At 34.2% G+C, this 23344-nt stretch overlaps 1 protein-coding gene across 1 annotated transcript in view; it reads left to right on the top strand.

Moving 5' to 3' along the window:
• The window catches only part of LOC149795981 (uncharacterized), an 86802-nt gene that overhangs the window by 48699 nt on the left and 14759 nt on the right, over positions 1-23344 (top strand). The window contains exons 8-12 of the mRNA XM_089965894.1: positions 458-713; positions 2344-2444; positions 3149-3290; positions 3920-4129; positions 19578-19728. Of these exons, the coding sequence (XP_089822020.1) occupies positions 458-713; positions 2344-2444; positions 3149-3290; positions 3920-4129; positions 19578-19728 (860 nt within the window). The remainder of the gene's footprint in view (positions 1-457; positions 714-2343; positions 2445-3148; positions 3291-3919; positions 4130-19577; positions 19729-23344) is intronic.

The raw sequence follows: 23344 nt of genomic DNA, 5'->3' as shown, positions 1-23344 counted from the left end.
ATTATGGTATTACAGATGTCTGTCATGTAATTTGAATGTATTATGGCTGTCACAGATATGTTATGTAATTTGAATGTATTATGGCTGTCACAGATATGTGTCATATAATTTGTGTGTATTATGGCTGTTACAGATGTCTGTCATGTAATTTGAGTGTATTATGGCTGTTACAGATGTCTGTCATGTAATTTGAATGTATTATGACTGTTACAGATATATGTCATGTCATTTGAATGTATTATGACTGTCACATATATTTGTCATGTAATTTGAATGTATTATGACTGTTACAGATATCTGTCATGTCATTTGAATGTATTATGGCTGTCACAGATATGTGTCATATAATTTATGTGTCTTATGTTATTACAGATGTCTGTCATGTAATTTGAATGTATTATGGCTGTTACGGATATCTGTTATGTAATTTGAATGTATTATGTTTTTATTTTTGCAGATTGTAAAAGCTGGTGCTTTACCTTTATTTATCAAGATGCTCCAGAGCAGTGATGTACGTGAGCAGGCTGCATGCGCTCGGTGTATTTGGACACTTTCATTTAGAAAGAAAGCATGTAAAAGAATTATTGAGTTTCCCAAGCTTGTTGAGACACTAGAGAAATTGACTGATTCTGATAATAAGACTTTGCAGGAAAATACCAGGGGTGCCCTATGGATTCTGAATGGAGAAAATGAGGCATCAAAAGCTGCAACAAGTATGTACTGTTGAGATATCAGAATTTATCATTATCCCATATGGATTAATGCATTCCCACTATGTGCTTTTGAGTAATTATCACTTGCTTTGATATCAGTATTTATTATTATCCCATATTGAATTAATGCATCCCTGCATGTACTGTTGAATAATTATCACTTGTTTTGATATCAGTATTTATTATTATCCCATATTCAATTAATACATCCCTGCATGTACTGTTGAATAATTATCACTTGCTTTGATATCAGTATTTATCATTATCCCATATGGATTATTGCATCCCCTGTATGTACTGGAGTAATTATCAATCCAATTAGACTCATTTTAGTTCTGGTGTAAATTTGTCAGTCAATTTATGTCTTATGTATTGTAATTTGTTTATATTGGCATTCCATGTTCATGCAACACGAGTCGTTTTTTAAATAATTTTTCAAGAATAAAGAATATTTTGGCCAGAGCAATAGTAATGCTGCTCATTGCCTTAGACAACATCATGATTTGTACTTGGACTATACAACCTCCCCATGATAGGTCTGTTGTACACAAGTCAACTTGTGTTTGGTGAATCAGTTGGTAAGATCTTTATCTATTAAGAATCTTTACAGAAGTAATAATTATTTAAGAACAGTTCACCATAATAGTTTAATAAATAGGCATATTTGTGTTTTTATCGACTGACCTGGTGTTGCTAATACATCAGGCTGCCATTAGGAATTTTTTTGCAGACGTTTATCAAGTTTCAGAAAGGGAGACAATTTAAAAAAGGTGTACTTGATTAACCTGACACCAAATCTAGAGTATGTCATGAAAAGATCAGCAGTGTTGCAAATTGAAGATAAAACTGTATTTATTAGACATTAGTCACAAGATATATCCCAGTTGCTCACAATATTACAGTGCACTTGACTGACACAGTTATCTCAGTCAGCTGGCATGTGACAGATGCAGATACAAGTTGAAGCAAGTGGCATGTTATATGTCTTGAACATTGTTGGGTATCAAACACATGACTGATACCAGTATGCTGAGGATTTCCCATACTGTGTAGTTTTAAATTCATGTTGCCTCTGTTTGATGTAAATTTATTGATTCTCAGAGATTTTTTTGATGTAACTCATCAGTAGTTTCATGACTCCCTGGAAATGCCTATTGTTTCTATACATGCTTTAATAACTTAAGAGGAAGGAAACACTCAAAATGTTGCATCCAACACACCTTTGCCTTTATAGTTATAGTTAGCATGTTTATTTTACAAAATGATATACACAAGACTGCATTGGGAAAGCCCAGTGTGATGCACAGAAACAGATGTCCATGACAAAATTCAGGATAAAGTAATGCTAACTTTTAGTGAACCTTGTATTATTAACATTGTTAAGTACTTAATGAGTTTCATTTGTGTTTACAATTGAAAATTGCATTTAAATAAATATATCCTACTCTGAAGTTATTTACCTGTATGCATTTCACAGTTGTTTATAGTTTTCATTCAATATTCAGTAAATTTAAGCTACTTTCCTGTGTGTTCAATATTCAGTTGATTTAAGGTACTTTGATGTGTGTTCAGTATTCAGTCAATTTAAGGTACTTTCCTGTGTGTTCATGGTGACATACAACTCTTCCAGGGCCCAAATCAGCAGCAGCTTCAAGGACAAAGGGTCATGTATTTTTGAGTTACTCATGGTCTGACCAGGAAATAGTTTTAAAAATTCGAGATCGTCTCAGGGTATGTCATTTTCCTTGATGCAAATATATTTCATCAAATTAAAACCTGATAGAATTGTTAAGGCCTCACATTAAGATTCTTACATTTTCTAGCTTTGTCTTTCTGTTCACTGACACATCTTGTTGCCACTATAGCACCACCATCCTTAAACAATAATTACACACTATTTTGAAGTAGAATTGTGTATTGCATGTATACATGCCTTTTGAAATTTTTGTCTTTCAGGTACAATTTTGACAGAGTTATTGCACTTTTCCAATGAATTGTAAAATCCCACCTCATTAGATCCTTGTAAAGTTAATCAGCTCCGTTTTTTTATAATAAATTTCATGTCCAGTGAACACTTGCATAAAATCCTTATATTTGATAATAATGTTGGTTATTCATGCATTTTCTGTTTTCAGCACCAGTAAAGCATGTTTTACAATGCGTTCAATCTCAGTATTTCTACTGCTAAGAACAACATTCTTTAATTATTGCCAGTGGTTGGAGATTTAGGCTAGTACAAGTTATCTTTCCATTTTTTTCCTCCTGAGACCTAAGTTACATGGACTGATATGGAAAAAAATGTGTTGGTCCAAAATTGCAATGCTATATATGATAAAACAGAAACAGTAATTTTCATTGTTATGACAAAGTTATTCAATTCAAATGTAAGATCTAATTATGGACAAAGACAACTAATGGTTATCTCCCTTTTTCAGGCTGAAGGTTATGCCATTTGGATTGATGTGGAGAGAATGGGAGGGTCCACATTAGAAGCCATGGCTGATGGCATTGAAAACTCAGCTGTAGTGCTTATTTGTATGTCTGAAAAATACCAGCAGAGCCCAGACTGCAGAACAGGTAGGTAAATAGTATACATACATGTTCTAGATGCCAACAATGACTATTTTATGTTTCACTGCAACTCTATACTGCTACAACTTGATTTCATTGCATTTGCAGCATGATTATTTTACAAATAAAGTTCCATTAGTCAGTTTGATTCATTCCATATATAAAATGAAGAATGAGAAAAATTCGGGTTTTTTTTAAAACATGTTCTATGGTGCACTTTAATCTCACTAGACATAAAGCAGTTCTATAGAAAACTAGAGAATCTGGCCTGGAAGTGTTAAAACTTCTGAGCCAGAGATTTTGTGTCAGTCAGTGACAAAGAGTTTACTTTCATTACATAACTTTTGATAGGTTGAGAGTGAAATTCATTCTTGAACTCAGACTTGGGGAATTAGGATTTCCACACCTGGAGAAAACCACCCTTTTTGAATTGGCAACATGTTACCTGTTGTCTTTATGTGACAGAACCAAGGAAAGAATGTTCCATTGCTGCAGTTGTGCAAAATGAGTCAATTTTTATAATTTTTTTATGTGTGTAATTTATTATGGTTTAGAACTGCATGTATTTAAATGGGAATTCATTGTCAATCTTGTATGTTATAGATCTTATTTATGTATGTTTCATTATCTTCCAGAGGGAGAATACACATACAAGCTGCGTAAGAAATACATTCCTGTCATCATGCAGACAAAATATCAGCCTAGGGGCTGGCTGGGAAGTATGCTTGGAGCGAAGCTTTTTGTCGATTTCAGTGGAAAGTACCCACTGGAGAAGTCATTCCAGATTCTGCTGAAAGAACTAAACCATCAAGGCAAAGTCACATCAGGAAACACCCCCACTGGAGGTATCTATTGATGCAATTTCTGTGTATAAATATGCATATCTGACCATTTGAGTGGTGGCTGTGGGTATGAGGCTAGATATTTTGTTATGTTACCTACAGATAGATTGCTATGGTTTTTCTTTTTAAATTAGATGTAGTAGGTTTTTAATTATTATTGTTTCTTCTATAAATCGAAGCAAGCTATTTGAAGGCCTGAATTTTCAAAGAAAGCATAAAATAATATCACAGGCACTCACCCCACCCTTCAAATTATTCCTTACGTAGTTCATCCAATCAAATCAACTGGCAAGATTCAGTCATCTGGTGGGTAATTCTGACTGCTACTACTCAAATATTAATCCTTTTATACTCGAGTTTTCTTTGAAGTTTAGTAATTAATTACAAGTCATTAAGATGCAATTTTTTAAGGGTTATCCCTTATATATATATATATATATATATATATATATATATATATATATATATATATATATATATATGTATGTATGTATATGTATGCATACAGTGTGACCCTGCTATAGTACGCTCCATTATAACATGAATTCAGATATAAGACGGCTGTGGTGTGGCTCCCAAAATTCACATGTATTTTTCTTCTACGTGAAAAAAAAAAATCTTAAAAGTACGAAAATAAAATAAAAAGTTTATCATCATTTTGGGGCAGACGTGTATATAAATACAAGACAATTGTGGCATGGCACCTGAAATTGTATATGTATTTTTCTCGTACACAAAAAAGTGTTTTTTTCTTCTTAAAAGAAATATCATGTAAAAAGTTTATTCAGGGATCATACAGGGCTTCACCAGTGTCGCAAATTGTGATTTTTTTCTTCCTAATTGGTGGCAATGTATACCATCAGGCAATTTTTTTTAATTGGCAACATTGTTGGCTGTTTAAACTTGTATATACAACAATTGGTTTGGAGTGGAGAAATTCAGAGGCTTCATGAAAGGAAGCTGCAGACTTGATATAAAATTTATCTATTATTTTATAAACAAATTCTTTGTCCGTATTGAAAAACCATCTTAACAGTACATTTTTATATCATAATCCACTTATGTTGACATGTATGAGTACTGTATGTCATGAGATATCCACGTTTTTTCTTCTTCACATTTCTGGTGGAGGACATCAACTGGATGAGTCATTATCTTCTAATTTATCTTTCACTGGATTTTGCGCAGCTCACTAGTAATTAATATATTTACAAAGATTGACATCTGTATGTGGATTGTAAGTAAAATTCTTCTTCTTTTCACTCAGAATTAAATCCTTCAGAGCACTCACAATTTCCGTAATAATCCCTGTCATCAGACCAGAACACCTGTGTCTCTTTCATCCATTGGCTTTTTAAAATTTCAAATACATGCGTGGAAGGTAGTATCACTCCACTACCACAAATGTAAAACAAACAACTCAAAAATCCACAAATAAGCCAACAAGATCTTACTTGGTGTATTCAAATAGGCAGGGAGGAACACTAACTACAATTGATAAAACAACAGCCAATTCCTTTTTTATAAATGTACCCAGATAAAATAGTTTGCTGAAATTTCAAAGAAATCAGATTACCTTTGAAGCACTGATTGTTATGAAAACGTTCTAAGCAAATGGAGAAAAAAAATCACTCTCAATCATGCAATACATTTATTTCATGTTGCGGCCACAATAAGAAATGGGCATTTGTTTGATTCTCTAAAGCTGTCCTTTATTGGTGACATATAATGCATTCACCCTTCTTTAATAAGAAAGCCAACTACAGTCTTCAATAAAAACAAAGAACCTTTCTTCAAAGAAAGCCAGTATCAAACTTAAATAAAAGCAATTGAATGTGATGGATTGTTTCAATTTCCAACATGACTGGAACATGTTTATTGTGCTGTGAAAGTTTCCTTTTTGCAGGAAAAATGTTTACGCTTACAAACACTACCAATGATGGCTTAAAATGCAAACTAACTTTTATCGACTTGGGACATACTGAAAAGTAAATGTGTTTTATTATTCATGATTGCGCTATTTTTTTCCACTGAATTCAGACCTACATGACCTGTGACAAAATTATTGAATATTTTAAATATGTGTGTGTGCATAATTTTGTATTGAGGATCAAATGCATGTGATGAGATTCGCAGGTGAGTACACAGTGTTGATACTCTATTCATGTTATACAGTAGACATGCATTTATAAACAGTATACACGTATATGTACCAATGTGTGATTCTCAGAATAAAGTAAAATATTATATATGACTTATCTATATTCATTTCAGGTGTATTTCCCATTTAATACGCATCAATTTAAGATGGTAACTCAGTGCCGATGAAGCACGTATTTTTGTACCCTCATTTGATACCTATCCCCCTGCCCCGCAAATTTTTGGGTGTACTTGCATCATTTTCTTCAGCTAACTGACCTGGTTGCTTGTAACATGGTTCAGTCTGTAACACAGTTGGGTTCTAAGGCTCCCAACTATGTTGTTATAGCGGGTCACTCTGTATATATATATATATATATATATATATATATATATGTGTATATATATATATATATATATATATATATATATATATATATATATATATATATATACACACACACACAGTTTTAAATTTTGTTATTCCAATACATACTATTGTACCAGTAATATAACTTTATTTAATGGAATATAGTTCTGTTCTGACTGAATTTTTTTATATTTTTGACATAAACAAATTAATAGAGACATTGTATCTAATGCCAACCTAGTTCCTGACCTTGATTCAGAAATCAGTGACAGTTGTAGTAAACAATTTTTTAATGTATCTTTTTTATTCTTTCTCTAAGTAAGATTCATAAAGTTGAATCAAAGCCATACTTGGAATACATAACAAAGAACATGTGTTCATTGTTACAAACTTTTTTTGTTTTCCCAGAAGGATGAACTCTTGACCTCCATCCAGGAATCTGTTTTGCATTGTAGTTAGACTTATTGCTGATGTTTTGAGAAAGAATAGTTATTTGTGCCTTAACACTGGAGACGTCCAGGTGTTTAATGTTGTGTCCAGTTTGGGCCAATTATTTTATTTTCTTAAAATTATTTTAAAGAAAAGTGATTCATTTCCCTGGAAATACTAGTGCCCTAAATTAATTCATGGCCAAGGATATTTATCAAAATTTATATAGAATTCAAAAACTGGAATAATATTTTCTTTGGTTCAGCAAGAGACTGTTGACACTGCTGGCTATTTATTACATCATTGTCTTCCATTTTGGATTTCATTCAGATTCGAACTCAGTTTAATTTAGGACTTTTTATTACTATGACTTATATTTTTTAATTTTTTGGATTAGAGTCATAAAACCATAAGTTCTTTTTCTCATTTTTATTTTGTTTTTCTAGGGAAATAAATTATTTGTTAAATTTGGCAAAGCTTGTTGTCTTCACGTTTTTCTTGTTACTTTCTGTAAGAGCCTTAACAATTTTTTTTTGTAACTATATATATATATATATATATATATATATATATATATATATATATATATATATATATACCAGATAGTGGAGAGATGGGAGAAGAGAGAAGTAAACTTAAAAAAAAATATCAATATAGATTCTTATGAAGATTGATGAATTGATGAAGTTTTTTTTTCTATATGACGCTAATTGCTCAGTTTAGTGACGATTGTTCTGCCTCGCTTCTTAGTGTTCCTGGGTGGTCAGACTTACACTATTGGTTAATATTACTGGAGTATTACTCCAATGTAACTGAAATCTTAAAATAGGAGTGGCAATTGCATCTTTTCAGAACTTTTTACATATCTTTAGAAAATATTAAAAGACATTACTGTGAACACACATCGTATCATAGATGGGCTTAACAGTCCTCCATATCTGACTGATACATTTCCCTAGTCCTGCTAAGCCCCCTGTTACTTTTGGATTCAACATTTCCTATTAACAGCAGAGAAGACAAGTGATAATGCATTGATGTCATTGGCACGTTCTTGATCAAACTTCAAATGAATGCAGATGACTGCAGTTAGATACCATTCAGATTATCTTTGCTATTTACCAAGCAAGGATTTACCGTGATGTTGGAACTAAATTTTCATCTGCAACTTCTTGGTCAATACTAGAATCTTGGTTGAGTTGGTCCAGTTAGATTACATTCTTTCTTGATGTGTGTAAAGAAAATTCCAGTGAACTAAATGTACAAATTACTGGCCAATTACTATGTCTACATACATTTGCCCTATGTACTGAAATTGACCTTTGCAGTATTTGCATATGTGCAGAGTCTGGCTTCTTTGCATGTATATGTTATGCAATACCTGTCATCAGTAATGCACAGTAATTAGTCAGTGATTGAAACTACTTAATTGGTTGGAATTTTCATTGCTTACCCTATATGTACAAATACAAATTTTGACCAAGTTTTTGTAACAAGCATTTAGACTGGCTAAATCATATCATGAGAAACAGAAAACTATTAAGTTAGAGGCATTTAGGACTTCCTTGACCATTTCCATTACATACTAGAAAAATCCTCAGATGAAAATGGAATCCATCTAACATGCCCCCAAGCCAGTGGTTGTTTTTGTGTCACTTCTTGGTGTCATAATGACTAGATAACATGTTGTCACTAACAACATTGTAAGCACTAGTTTTTGGTTATTTCTTCCTTTATTCTAATTACAAAGTTTAAGGAATAACAATACAAATTAAGGTGCAATTATTTTCAATACCTATCATTTTATACAAATGTTTTTCTCACATCTAGCCAAATGTTCATCCCTCAAAAATGTAACAATTTTGCAAGTATCACTACTATTACCTCCACATTCTTTCAGAGTAAAAGTTATTCACCTTGCTTGAGAAAGAGCAGAGGATGTTTCAGAAGAAGTTATTTTACTAGAAATACTTATGTTTGCATGTACACTTTTTGTGTTCTTTGAAGATACTTTTAACACTGTTTGAAATATAGTTCTGCAGTTCATTTCATAAGATCCTTTTTTATAGTTTATAAATTATCACACTTTAAATACACATGAAGTGATTCTCTTTTTGCATGTTGCTATGTTTGCTTTGTGAAATGATTAAAGTTGCTGTTTGAAAATGATTTGTCTAAAAGAAAACATCATTGTTTACCAGCCACCCACCCCTTAGAAATGGAGCTGAAAAAGTTATGCCTGCCAAGTAGTGGTGGTGAATTAAAGGTATTTACCCCCTCCACGTTGAGCTTCATTGCAGGGTAGGCATGGCAGGGATTAACTATCCCACTGTGATGTGTGGTGAAATGAAAAGTCATGTGAACTCTATTTACTTTGAAGTCCTGCAATATTGTAATCTATATCTTGAGCAATAACAAGTCACTTTTGTCATGGTCACTCATATTCTTCCAGTAACAGTTACTGATCTCAGGCATGTCGTAACTAATGTTCTTGTTGAGGATTAAATGACATTTTTCAGCACATTATAGGCTACAAATAGCAGCCAGTATAGACGGAGGAAGAACCTGGCAAAAGCCATCAACCCATGGGAAACAAGTGACAAGCTTTCTCACATATCCACATTAGCTGAGCCAAAGACTCTAAACCCATGCAGACAGAAGTGAGATGACAGTGATTGGTGAATGAAAGTACTTTAGACCACTCAGGGCTATGTCTTGTAACTAAAGAATTTATTCTAGTGGATGGACCTTTGTACACAGACAACAAGTTGAATCCCTATTCTGTTCATCCAGTAACATCGTTTTCTTAGCAAACACTTAATGTATATTAGGAATCTGTTGTGAATGGACTTTCTGTCCGTGAAGTGCCAAGTTGAGGAAGTTCAGTATCATCTGGTATAGACTGAGACTCAAGGCCTATAGAAGATACAAAACTTAAACTAAATTATATAAATTGTCCAAAAAGTGAACATTCTTTTGTAGTGTACACGTCAAGGAAATGACAAGGCTACTTAATCTATGTGTAAAAACTGATAGATACCTTGTATGCACCTTCATGTACTTTACATAATTAACTGCTGTGCACTCTGTTTAAACTACACGTTACATCTGTCTCAAGGCAGCAGTTGTTAATCCTGCAGGGATTTGAAAGGTTTTTGTTTTTCTTCCCAGATAATACTGTATGGGTGATTTGTTTCATTTGTCATTTTGTTTGTTTTCCACATTTTATATAACCTGATTATTACTAATTTAACTGTCATCAGTGTTTTCCATTAGCTCTACTGGACATAGCCTTGAAGAGTTTACAGTTATCCATCATCCATCTGTCCATCAGTACAAGTTTTGTGATCATTACCCCTTCTAAATTACTTGGAGGATTGCTATGAAATTTTACACACACATTCATCTCATAGTCTAGTTGGTCCTAATGAAAACAGTATCGCTTGCACTCCAATGGCATCTTGAAAGTATCTTCTTATCATTACGTTTGAATGGAAGGTCATAGCAACATGGGGTTTTAACTAAAAGACTTCATATGGTGTCTAGTTATTCCTGACTTAAATGGTGCCAATCTAACAATCAGTATCCACAGCCATCTTGAAAATACTGATATTGCTCCTCCTTCTGAATGGAAAGTGATATTACATGGGTTCTCACCAGAGGACTTCTTATGCTGTCTAATTGGTCCTCCATGTAAAAAAACAATGGTGCAAATCGGATGTCAAATATGGTTGCCACAGTGGCCATCTTGAATACCTTGTTATCACTACTTCTCCAGAATGAATGGTCATATCAGAATGGGGTTTTGATTATTATGATGTCTTGTTGGTTATAAATAAAAATGGTGCCTATCAGAGGTTCAATATGGCCACACAGCAACTGTCTTGAAAATCTTATTGCTACTCCTGAATGAATGGTCAGTTTTCACTGAAAGACTTCTGATGATGTCTAGTTGGTCATAAATGAAAGTGGTATCACCCACTAGACATAATAAATGACAACATAAAGGTACTCTGGACTTTGATACATGCTAATTTCCACCCACTAGACATAATAAATGACAACATTAAGGTACTCTGGAAATTGATACATGCTAATTTCCACCCACTGGACATAATAAATGACAACATTAAGGTACTTTGGTTGTTGATACATGCTAATTTCCACTCACTAGACATAATAAATGACAACATTATGGTACTCTGGACTTTGATACATGCTAATTTCCACTCACTAGACATAATAAATGACAACATTATGGTACTCTGGACTTTGATACATGCTAATTTCCACTCACTAGACATAATAAATGTCAACATTATGGTATTCTGGACTTTGATACATGCTACATCTCAGCAATCCAATATAAAATCAACATGATGTTTTACTTGTATTCATTAAATCCGACAAATGTATTCACTTTTTCCTCAAAGGATTACCAGTACTGTTACAAAATCAGGTCTTAACCAATATCAAACAGTATTGATGGCCTTTAAAATTGAAACTAATATGTAATGGATATGAACCAAAACTTTATCCGGCAGTGCCTGGAAAATGTAAATGTCTTGAAAATCATAGGTATACCTCAAACCATATCCTGACAAATTTTAGGCAAAATGCAATATAGTTTAAATAAAGTTACCAATTTATGACCATAAATTCTATTTGCCATCTGACTTAGGCAATGTTTGATACAGAAACAGTTACTTATAGAGGCATAACAGTAGTAGTACTACATGCATCTGCCACTGCTCATCTAAACCATGTGCTTTGTGTCTGACACCAGAGGGTATTGGGTTATTTCATGCTAAATCCAGTTCCGCTCAGGGTTGTTTTGTACCGGGTCTTTGCCTAGAACATTTTGTTGTCTAGATGTTTTCACTTCTTTTAAGGACTGATCATTTAATTTAATGGGGTTGGATTTAAATAAGAATTCTAGCCCTCAGATAGCTTTGAGAACAGATGTCAGATTTCAGATTGACGTTAAAATAACTTTTACTATGAAACTCATTCATAAAAAAATTGCAAGTAATGTGAGGCATGTTATCATGTAAACCGTTTCCCATGTTAGAACTAGATTGAAAATCAATGTTGCAAATGAAAATTGACTAAAATTTAGTCTTATGTGAATAAATTAAAGCGTCTAACCTTGAATTAATTTTTTTTTATCAATTTTGCAATTCCTCTGGGGGAAGCCTTTCAGCTGGAGGAGAAAAAAATTGATTAGCCAATTGTTTCCCCCATGGAATGAATTGGCCTGCTGATTCTTTCACACAGGAATGTTTCAGAAGGGGATTAATTTGACTACTTCACCAGCCAACATCTTCCCTTCCTGCAGAAACTTAGACTGATTAATTTCACAAAGGAAATTACTTAAAACATTGAATTTCATCTGGGAACACACACCCATTATTTAGCTTGGCCATTCAGAATTAAATTGATCTAACCACCAAAAAATTCACCAAAAATTAACACACCCCATTAAAGTTAGAGTAATACTCTTTATCCCACCCTTATTAATAACTATTTTGGAAAATCTCATTTTATGACACTTGTTTCAAATGGCACAAAAACTGTTTGTGGATTGTCTCCACTTTGTCATTTTTGTGAGGCAAGTGATGGGAGTATCTTGCTAGATCTCAAACAAGTAGGAGAATACAAACAGGATCTAAAAATTAAAGTTGCTAAGCTATCTATTTGATTGTAATAGAGTCAATCACTGTGTAACTTTACACAGTGTAACATGCTTCCCCATGAGGCAAAACATGTTAAACCATTACATTGTACACTTTAGCAAGATGTGATCTGGTGGCAACTACACTGGCATGAATAATGGTCAACCTCACTGACATAAGTAATGGTCAACTATACTGGCATGAACTAAAGTCAACTACACTGGCATGAATAATGGTCAACCTCACTGACATAAGTAATGGTCAACTATACTGGCATGAACTAAAGTCAACTACACTGGCATGAATAATGGTCAACTACACTGGCATGAATAATGGTCAACTTCACTGACATAAGTAATGGTCAGCTATAATGGCATGAATTAAGCTCAGCTTCACTGGCACAAGTAATGGTCAACTACACTGGCATGAATAATGGTCAAAACACTTTGTTTGTACTATATTATGTAATTATAGTTCTACTCAGAGTGTTTTAATTTAGGACCTATTTTAGGTCTGTGCATTTGTTTTTGCAGTTGACTTTGGATCTAAAACATGGCAAGTTCATAAACACCATACTTGACACATATCAGATTAGTTCTTAGCTCAACTGTTCTATATTCTTTGATGGTTGATGTTTTTTTGCATTTAATAAAATTAATTAGAAGACTTGACCCATTGGAACAACACTTATAAATACTGGATGAATTCTGTCCTTTGCCAAGATTGTATTGTCCATTTATTTAATATTTACCCACTTTTCACATTCTTGCCCACTGATAATGTTTTTTCTCCCACTTTAGTATTCAGTATATAATTGTAAATCATTCATATAGGTCAGTGGTTTCCAACCTCTTTTTGCTCCGACCATAAATTGGCCACAGTGGGACCTCATAACCCTCAGGCTTATGAAATATTATAAATTTAAAATTTAAACTTGTAAAGTTTTCTTCTGGTGACCCTTTGCAACCCTGCTGAGGACCCTTTGTGACCTTGGTATGGGTCGTAACCTGAGGTTGGGAACTGCTGATACAGATCAAAGCATGACACAAGAGATTTGATGCAAACTCTTTTGTCAAATATGATGATGTGCTGTTATTATTAAAGTCATTATTATTATTATTATAGTCATTGTCATCATGAAATCATCTGCCTATTTATTCTTATTATCATCAAGGAGACCTGGATCATACCTATGACTTCATCAAATTTGGAGCCACGGACAAATGCAAAATAGCATAAAGGTATATAGGTGCTTCTGCTTGTTTGCATTTTTGTATGTATTTGTTAATGAAACTGCATTGGTGTTATTTTGTTGGAAGGTGAAGGTTGTATGAGACAGTAACATAGATTCAAATGGGATTTCTTCTTGGGCTGAGAAGGCATGTAAAAAGGGCAAAATGTAGTGTTTCCTTGCTATAAAGTCTATCAGTATGCACCAGTTTCCATTGTGTTATGCACATATGATTTGTTTTCCTTACTGTGTTGCCTGCAGAATCAAGTAATTTTTTGTGTATATGTGTTTTGTAAATTTAGTACTATCGCATCAAAAACTGGTCAATGTAAGCTTTATTTCATACTTCTTTACACGTAGCCAAGTTTTATGCTTAAGTCAGTTGTTTCTCAATGCAGAAATAGGCATTTTATCCAGCATTTATTTGCTATGAACTCATATATTTTATATAAAATGCCTGACTCCAGTGTTCCATTGTTGATACACTTAAAGAAAATATGTGCAAATTTTAAAACCTTTATAAATTATAAGTTCATTTTATGACTTTTAAAAACTTATACAAAGTTCTTGGTAGCTCTGAGGCTGGAGGTTGGAATTATTTGGTTCTCATTGTGGAGGGAATCAGAGAAACAGGTGGAAACCACTGACCTCGGATAGGAAACCGTAAACTTTTTCACATGTTGGAGATCCTGTATCTAGCACATGTTGGAGTCAAATATCAAAAACAGGACCACAGAGGTGCAGAGCAAGTACAATACCACTGTATTTTCCAGTGCTGATTTGAATCCCACAAAATAGATCTTGTTTGTTCCAGATAGTTGGCATCATTGACAATTTTGGAACAACCAGAGATTCACAAACAGTCAGCATTCTAGTATTGGTCAGCATTCAGATAATTTAGATTGGTCAGCATTCTGATAATCTGATTGGTCAGAATTCTAATAATCAGATTGGTCAGCATTCTAGTAATGAGATTGGTCAGCATTCTAGTGATCAGATTGGTCAGCATTTGAATAATCAGATTGGTCAGCATTCTAATAATTAGATTGGACAACATTCTGATAGACTGATTGGTCAGTGGTCTGTTTGTGAGATTGGTCAGCATTCAGATAATTTGATTGGTCTGCATTCTGAATGACAGGGTTATACAGTGTCTTGAGGCAACTGTATCTGGCTTACTTTGAAGGAAATAAGTTACTGTATGGCAGTGTTACACAAAGCTTCTCAGTTTGTCTATGTTCTAAAGATGCATTTTTTGTTAAAAGGGGACCCATTATGGTGGCTTATTGGAGACCATGCTAGACTCATGACCAGGGCCCATCCCTCAGCATGTGAAGTAATAAATATTACTTTAGTCTTTGAATTCTTACTCCTAATGCACAAGCACTGCCTCGATTGGTCAGAATTTTTCTGAGTAAGATTTGGAGTACTGTTTTATGGTGGTGGGGCCAGAAAGGTGGAGGTAAGAATCCCACAAAGACCAGACAGAGTCAGAATCCCACATAGACTGGGCCAAGTTGGGTGCCATGGTGCATCACTAAGCAAGACAGCTTACTCAGATCTTCTCAGCATATGCAGAATAATTTTCAGTGTGTTTTTAAACACTAATCAACCAACAGGTTTTTTTTTTTCTGGAGAATTATATTAAATAGATGAACATGTTCCACATAACTGTGTTTTATTATATTAATATACACATATCACATTTGTATATATGTAACACATCTAATAACACCTCATCGCAAAACACATGATAATGTCATCCAAAGGAATTCCAAGTCATTTCACTATACCAGTCTGGTTCAACAAAATTATGCAGTAAATACAGTGTGACATTTTTGCTGTTATTCCAAATGATATTTATGAAACTAACTGAATAATTTCATTCTTTTGGTCACCAAGGCTTGCAAGACAGAAATTTTTCTTAATTTCATTCTAAATGAGTACTGATTTATAGTCCTCCATGTATTGTGATATTACCTGTAAACTCAAACAGGAATATCCAATATGATCACATTTTTTAAGAATATGAATTCCACTAGCTGTTTATTATTACTAGGTATTTCTTCAAATTGAGGGCAGTCTATTTGGGGACTTCCTCAGATTAAGAGTAGCTTTTATGGAGATTTCCTTAAATTGAGGCAAGTCCTTTTGGGGATTTCCACAAAATTGAAGGCAGTTCTTTTGGGGATTTCCTCAAATTGAAAGCAGCCCTCTTGGGGATTTCCTCAAATTGCAGGTAGTTCTTTTGGGATTTCCTCAAATTAAGGTCAGTCCTTTTGGGGATTTCTTTAGACTGAAGGCAGTCCTTTAAGGTTTATTAGCTATTTCTCCCTTAATGTTGTTTTAGCAGTTCTGGTATTGCCCATTAATGTAAGTATATTTAATACTACATGCATTGTACATTTGTGTAAAACAATGTATTTAGCACTACCAGTATTGTATATTATTGTAACACCAGTATATTTAGCACTACCAGTATTGTACATTTGTGTAATGCAATACCTTTAGCACTATCCATATTGTATATTGGTGTGACACAGTATGTTTAGCATAACTGGTATTGTACAATAGTGTAACATAATATCTTGAGCACTACCATCTTAGCTAGCCAAGATTCCGATATGTTAACCTTATTTACACCTTGGCAGATCGATCAGATATTTTAGTGCTTTAACCTAGCAACATCTGTTGGATTTAACGAGTTGCCTCCTTTAGTATGTAATGTCATCTAACCAATAGCATGTAATAGCAGTGTATTGTACATCAACCAAAAATGGTGCAGGCAATTTACTTCAAAAGGATACTTTGTAAATTTAACATCAAAAGTATGACTGTGTACCAGAGAGAAGCCATTACAGGTGTATTTGTCTGAAAGGTATTTGTACAAAAGTGGACCAGCATTGGAAAATACTTATTTATGAGTCCATTCAAGTTGTGTGCTCCGCTTGTCATGATCATGTAGTAACAGTGTTCAGATTTGAACAACTTAATTTTGATTGGATGTGGTGGCTAGATCTGCCAAGGTGTAGATAGGGTTAATGTATCAAAACCTTGGCTAGCAAAGATGAAGCACTACTGGTATTGTACATTGGTGTAATACAGTATTTTAAGCACTACTGGTATTGTACATTAGTGTAACACAGTATCTTAAACACTACTGGTATTGTATATTACTCTAGCACAGTATTTTAAACACTACTGGTATTGTATATAATAATAATAAAAATGAGGACTTTGTATAGCGCCTAATCTTTAGAAGCTCTAAGCGCTTTACATTAGATATCACCTATAAGATAAAAAACATATAATAATATTATTACAAAAACAAACACCATGAAATTAGAAAAACTTTAAAAAGTAAAAGACATGCTGAGAATATTTCTGGTAGGAAACATTATTAGGTCTTTAAATTTGTTCTTGCAGTCAAAATAAGTGAGTTTTTGTGTCTAAGTTCAGTGGGCAATTCATTCCACGTTGCTGGGCCCTGGTATGCAAAAGAACGCTGTCCATATGACTTTGTTTTCATAGTGGGAATAATGAGTATACGATTGTCAGAAGAGGAGCATAAGTATCATGCTGGTGTGTACAGATGGGTGAGATCGGATAGGTATGTTGGACTAGAGTCCGACAGTGAAATGTAGCACAGAGAACAAATTTGTGTTTGATTCTGGATCGAATGGATAGCCAGTGTAGGGTACAGAGCTGTGGGGAGGTCTGCTCTGATCGTGGTACTCTAAGTTTGATTCGAGCAAATTTTTTTTGAACTTTTTTGAAGTTTCTGGAGCAGATATTGAGATGAACCAGACAGAATTGAGTTACATTAGTCCAGTCTTGAAAGTACTAACAAACACACAAGTGTATTAGTGGCATCAACTGAAAGATATTTGTGAATGGAGCTGATGAGTCTCAGAACAAAATATGCAGCCTTGCATATGTTCATGACATGCTGGTGCAATGTGAGAGTACTGTAGAGAGTAACACATAGGTTTCGATGATGATCTATGACACTTGACAGCAACTGAGTGTACAGAATGAAGAGAACAGGTCCAAGAACAGACTCCTGTGGAACACCACAACATAGATCAACTGGACTGGAGTGTATTCCATTTGCAGACACAATTTGTGTCCGGTTGACCGAGTAGGACTTGAACCACAGTAAGGCTGTATCATGAATGCCAAATACATGCTGGAGATGGTGAAGTAATATATCATGGTCTATTGTGTCAAATGCTGCAGACAAGTCAAGGAGGGTGAGGACTGTAATCTTTCCGCTATCCAACGCAGAGAGAATGTCATTAACTACTTTTAGAAGAGTAGTTTCAGTACTGTGGCAAGGGCGATATGCAGATTGTACATTGCTAAAAAGACTGTTTGAATTTAGATGAGATACAAGCTGGGATAGAACAACCTTTTCTAAGATTTTTTATATGAATGGGAGAGTATCATAAGCACTACTGGTATTGTATACTACTGTAACACAGTATCTTAAGCACTACTGGTATTGTATACTACTGTAACACAGTATCTTAAGCACTACTGGTATTGTATACTACTGTAACACAGTATCTTAAGCACTACTGGTATTGTATACTACTGTAACACAGTATCTTAAGCACTACTGGTATTGTATACTACTGTAACACAGTATCTTAAGCACTACTGGTATTGTATACTACTGTAACACAGTATCTTAAGCACTACTGGTATTGTATACTACTGTAACACAGTATCTTAAGCACTACTGGTATTGTATACTACTGTAACACAGTATCTTAAGCACTACTGGTATTGTATACTACTGTAACACAGTATCTTAAGCACTACTGGTATTGTATACTACTGTAACACAGTATCTTAAGCACTACTGGTATTGTATACTACTGTAACACAGTATCTTAAGCACTACTGGTATTGTATGTTACTGTAACACAGTATCTTAAGCACTACTGGTATTGTATGTTACTGTAACACAGTTTTTTGAGTACTACTGGTATTGTATATTACTGTAACAGAGTATCTTAAGCACTACTATTATTGTATATTACTATAACACAGTATTTTAAGCACTACTGGTATTGTATATTACTGTAACATAGTATCTTAAGAACTGCTGGTATTGTATGTTAGTGTAATACAGTATGTTTCTACCTAGTCACTGACTCTCTGTAAAATGATAGCTAAATGACCAGACAATCACTGAATGTTGAAGAAGTTCCTGTAACCATACATGTCAAGAAAAGTATTTGTTGGTGAGTGAGTTCTCTTCATATTACACAGTTATTAAGATCAATAAAGAAATCCTACAAAGCTAATTATGACACGTTGTAAATCACTAACGATTTCACAATTTGCCATATACTTTTCACTAGATTTACTAATCTCTTTTACATCATTTCTTTTACATTTATTAAAATTGTATATAATCTTTTTTATTATTATTCAGCAACAGATAAAAGCTGCCACAACTTCATCTTACATCAGATTTTTCCCTAAATTCATGGTGCTATTAGACAGTGGGGTAACAAGTAACATCATATTAATGATGCTATATTGCCATGATCACATCATTTTGAGCTGTGTTTAGAGTAAGTTTTTATCTTATCACAGACGTTGTTGATGGTCCACTCAAACAGTCTTCCACGACTTCAGACCATGCCAGTCCAAATACCCCCTCCCACCATCACACTGCCAACAACAATATACTCAACATGGGTCAGGAAGAGGTGGCCAAGTGGTTGCATACTATCAAACTCAATGAGTAAGTTTATCCTCATTAGTGTTAATTTCATATAAAATGTATGCCAGTCAGTATTATGACATAGGTGTTTATATTATGCATAAGCAATGTGATCAGCATAGACCCAGATATACTGTGGCATATGTGTTGAGAAATATGGGTATACACCTTTTTAAAATACAATGCCTTAGTGATTCCTCAATGTAATGCTGTTCATTGGACATTGGAATGTGTACCATAATATAGATGAGATTAACTTATAGTGGGGTCCATTATATTTTAATGGCAGTTTGGTGTTGTATCATACAGCAACACAAGTACCATATATAATTAGTTATTAGTTGGATCCAATTGCAGACTGTATATTCCTAGATCTGCCATCACATACTGCACTGGCAGATCTGGATACACAATGATACCTGATCCAGGTCGATCTGCTGGTGTGATTCGAACCCACACCCTTTCTGTCATTAATTTGGCTTGATAGCAACATGGTGACTTTCATTTGTCACTTCTTACAACACATGGGAGGATGAGTCAGGTCTGTTCCACATCTGCATCCTCACAAAGGTTTATTAGATCGAAAACCATAATAACCATAATTCAATCAGTACAGTGAGATCCTTGACTATATCCAAGCTACATCAGGGACTGTATTATACTGGGTTACTTTATAATGAGATCCATGACTATACCCATGCTATATCAGGGACTGCATTATCCAAGGGTGCTTTATAATGGGATCAATGACTATACTGTGTTATATAAGGGACTGTGTTATACAGGGGTACTTTATAATAGGATCAGTGACTTTACCTGTGTTATATCAGAGACAGTGTTATACTGGGGTGCTTTATAGTGAGGAACCACTTATTTAGAATGAATGATTAGCAGTCTGTATAAATTCTGTTTGCATTTTCTTTTTTAATTTTACAAAAGCAAATAGGTTAGTTATATATAATAAATTATCGAGAAAGTTCAATCTTTTCATTGCATGTCCCTTAATTTTAAAAAAAAGTCTTTTCTAAAATATGCTGGAATGAAGATGTTCTTGTCTTTGGTGATTGACATAACATTGATGGTTTTAGCTGAGCCCACCTTGGAATAACATTCACACAGTGATCACATGAGGTATTGATGTGCATGTCTCTATGTCTTTATTTATGTTCATACCATAAGTTAATTTCAGTATTTATATTTTGTACACTTCATTAATGTGGTCACAGTAATGTTAGCACATATATGTATAAATTTTCATGTGTACAACACAAATTATGAAAAGTTTGAGGTAGGCTCAAAATGCCAGTCATTACCAGCTTCTTGTGTAAAATTCATGGCAAAGTAATTACAAAACGCCATTTGTGACAAGAACTACAATTCTGATATCCCTCAGATATTGAATTACAAGAGTTGTGTCCCCTAAATAACATGCAGTCAGTAATAGTAATTGGTATAATGTATTTTTCAAAAAATGTATAGAAGTTTACATTATGAAATTTAGACCTTATTCATTTCATTTCAGCATCTCTTTGATGTTGTAAAATGATCTTGTAATAATAATAATAATAATAATAACTATAATAATAGGTAATAATACTTAACTTACTGAAGGTATCTCGATTAACACATTAGTACTCTCCCATGAGGTCTTCTGCTTAAAAAGTGGAAAGATTATATATAATACTTAAATCATAATATAAAATGTCTGTGTATTATGACAAAAATCAGTTGTTGTTAAGCATGTAAAAAAAATGCTTTAAACATGTTAAAGTGAAAGGACATTTCATTATCACTCTTTTGAGGAATACTGTTCTTTATGAAAGTACCAGTATATCACAGAGACTATTTAAAGGTCTCTTGACTTTGGTTTGGGAAGTCAAAAATTCTCATCATGATCTCTGACTTTGGTTTGGGAAGCCAAGATTCCCATCATGATCTCTGATTTTCGTTTGGAAAGCCAAAGATTCCCATCATGATCTCTTGACTTTGGTTTGGGAAGCCAAGATTCCCATCATGATCTCTGACTTTGGTTTGGAAAGCCAAAGATTCCCATCATGATCTCTTGACTTTGGTTTGGGAAGCCAAGATTCCCATCATGATCTCTTGACTTTGGTTTGGGAAGCCAAGATTCCCATCATGATCTCTGACTTTGGTTTGGGAAGTCAAAGATTCCCATCATGATCTCTGACTTTGGTTTGGAAAGCCAAGATTCCCATCATGATCTCTTGACTTTGATTTGGGAAGCCAAGATTCCCATCATGATCTCTGACTTTGGTTTGGAAAGCTAAAGATTCCCATCATGATCTCTGACTTTGGTTTGGAAAGCCAAGATTCCCATCATGATCTCTGACTTTGGTTTGGGAAGCCAAGATTCCCATCATGATCTCTTGACTTTGGTTTGGGAAGCCAAGATTCCCATCATGATCTCTGACTTTGGTTTGGAAAGCCAATATTCCCATCATGATCTCTGACTTTGGTTTGGGAAGCCAAAGATTCCCATCATGATCTCTGACTATGGTTTGAAAAGCCAAGATTCCCATCATGATCTCTGACTTTGGTTTGGGAAGCCAAAGATTCCCACCATGATCTCTGACTTTGGTTTGGAAAGCCAAGATTCCCATCATGATCTCTGACTTTGGTTTGGGAAGCCAAAGATTCCCATCATGATCTCTGACTTTGGTTTGGAAAGCCAAGATTCCCATCATGATCTCTGACTTTGGTTTGGGAAGCCAAGATTCCCATCATGATCAGATCTTGGTCCATATTCAGATGAGTTTCTTACAAATAAATTCCTGAATATGAAGGTACTTTAGAGCACTTCCTTGAAGAGACTTGCACATTAAAACTTTTGGTTATCAGTCCTTCTAGCTATATCCAGCCATTTCAATTCATGATGGACAGGCTTGCTTGGTAAAAAAACCCAGCCAGTTTTTCAAGTATAATTTGTGCCATTCTCTGGACAGTGCTGGGGGTGGGGATAATACCATTTTTGAGCACATGATAGGTATACATTTTGGCCAATATAAACTGGTGAAGGACAAACCTGGGAAAGCCCTAGGAAGAATCACTGATCCATAGTAAGCTACTAGCAAGCTTTCTCACAGTGGCTGACCCAGAGTGAGATGGCAATGATTGATAAAGGCAAGAATCTTTGACCACTTGGCTGCCTGGGGCTCTTGCTTTTTCTTGTAGTTTTGAAAATTCATCAATATCATGTTTGGAACAATTTCCCCAAATTGTGACAAAATAGTCAAAACTTGGCAAAATATATGCATTATTATAGAAACTACTTGTTTGTACAGAAGATCTTTCTTTATCTTAGAAAGTAATGTAATGTTTTTGTTTACAGCTTGATATTCTTTGTCAGCTTGATCATTTCATTGTAGAAATCTGTCCACTTGAATTCCTAAAAGTTTATGACTTGCTATATTCTCAATTTCACATCGGTTTAAGGTCAAATCTTATTGTTTTTTGCCTAATTGTGATGGACATTGTGAAGTTGTGATCAGCATATATTTTGTTTTATTTCTGTTGATATACATGTAATCTCTGTTCAATATACATATAATTTCTGTTGATCTGCATATCATTTCCATTGATATACATATCATTTCTATGGATATACATATAATTTCTA

The sequence above is a fragment of the Sinohyriopsis cumingii genome, chromosome 7 (assembly GCF_028554795.1).
Source record: "Sinohyriopsis cumingii isolate HCF-2022 chromosome 7, ASM2855479v2, whole genome shotgun sequence".
NCBI classification, from domain to species: domain Eukaryota; kingdom Metazoa; phylum Mollusca; class Bivalvia; order Unionida; family Unionidae; genus Sinohyriopsis; species Sinohyriopsis cumingii.
This window is presented reverse-complemented; position numbering and strand designations above follow the sequence as displayed.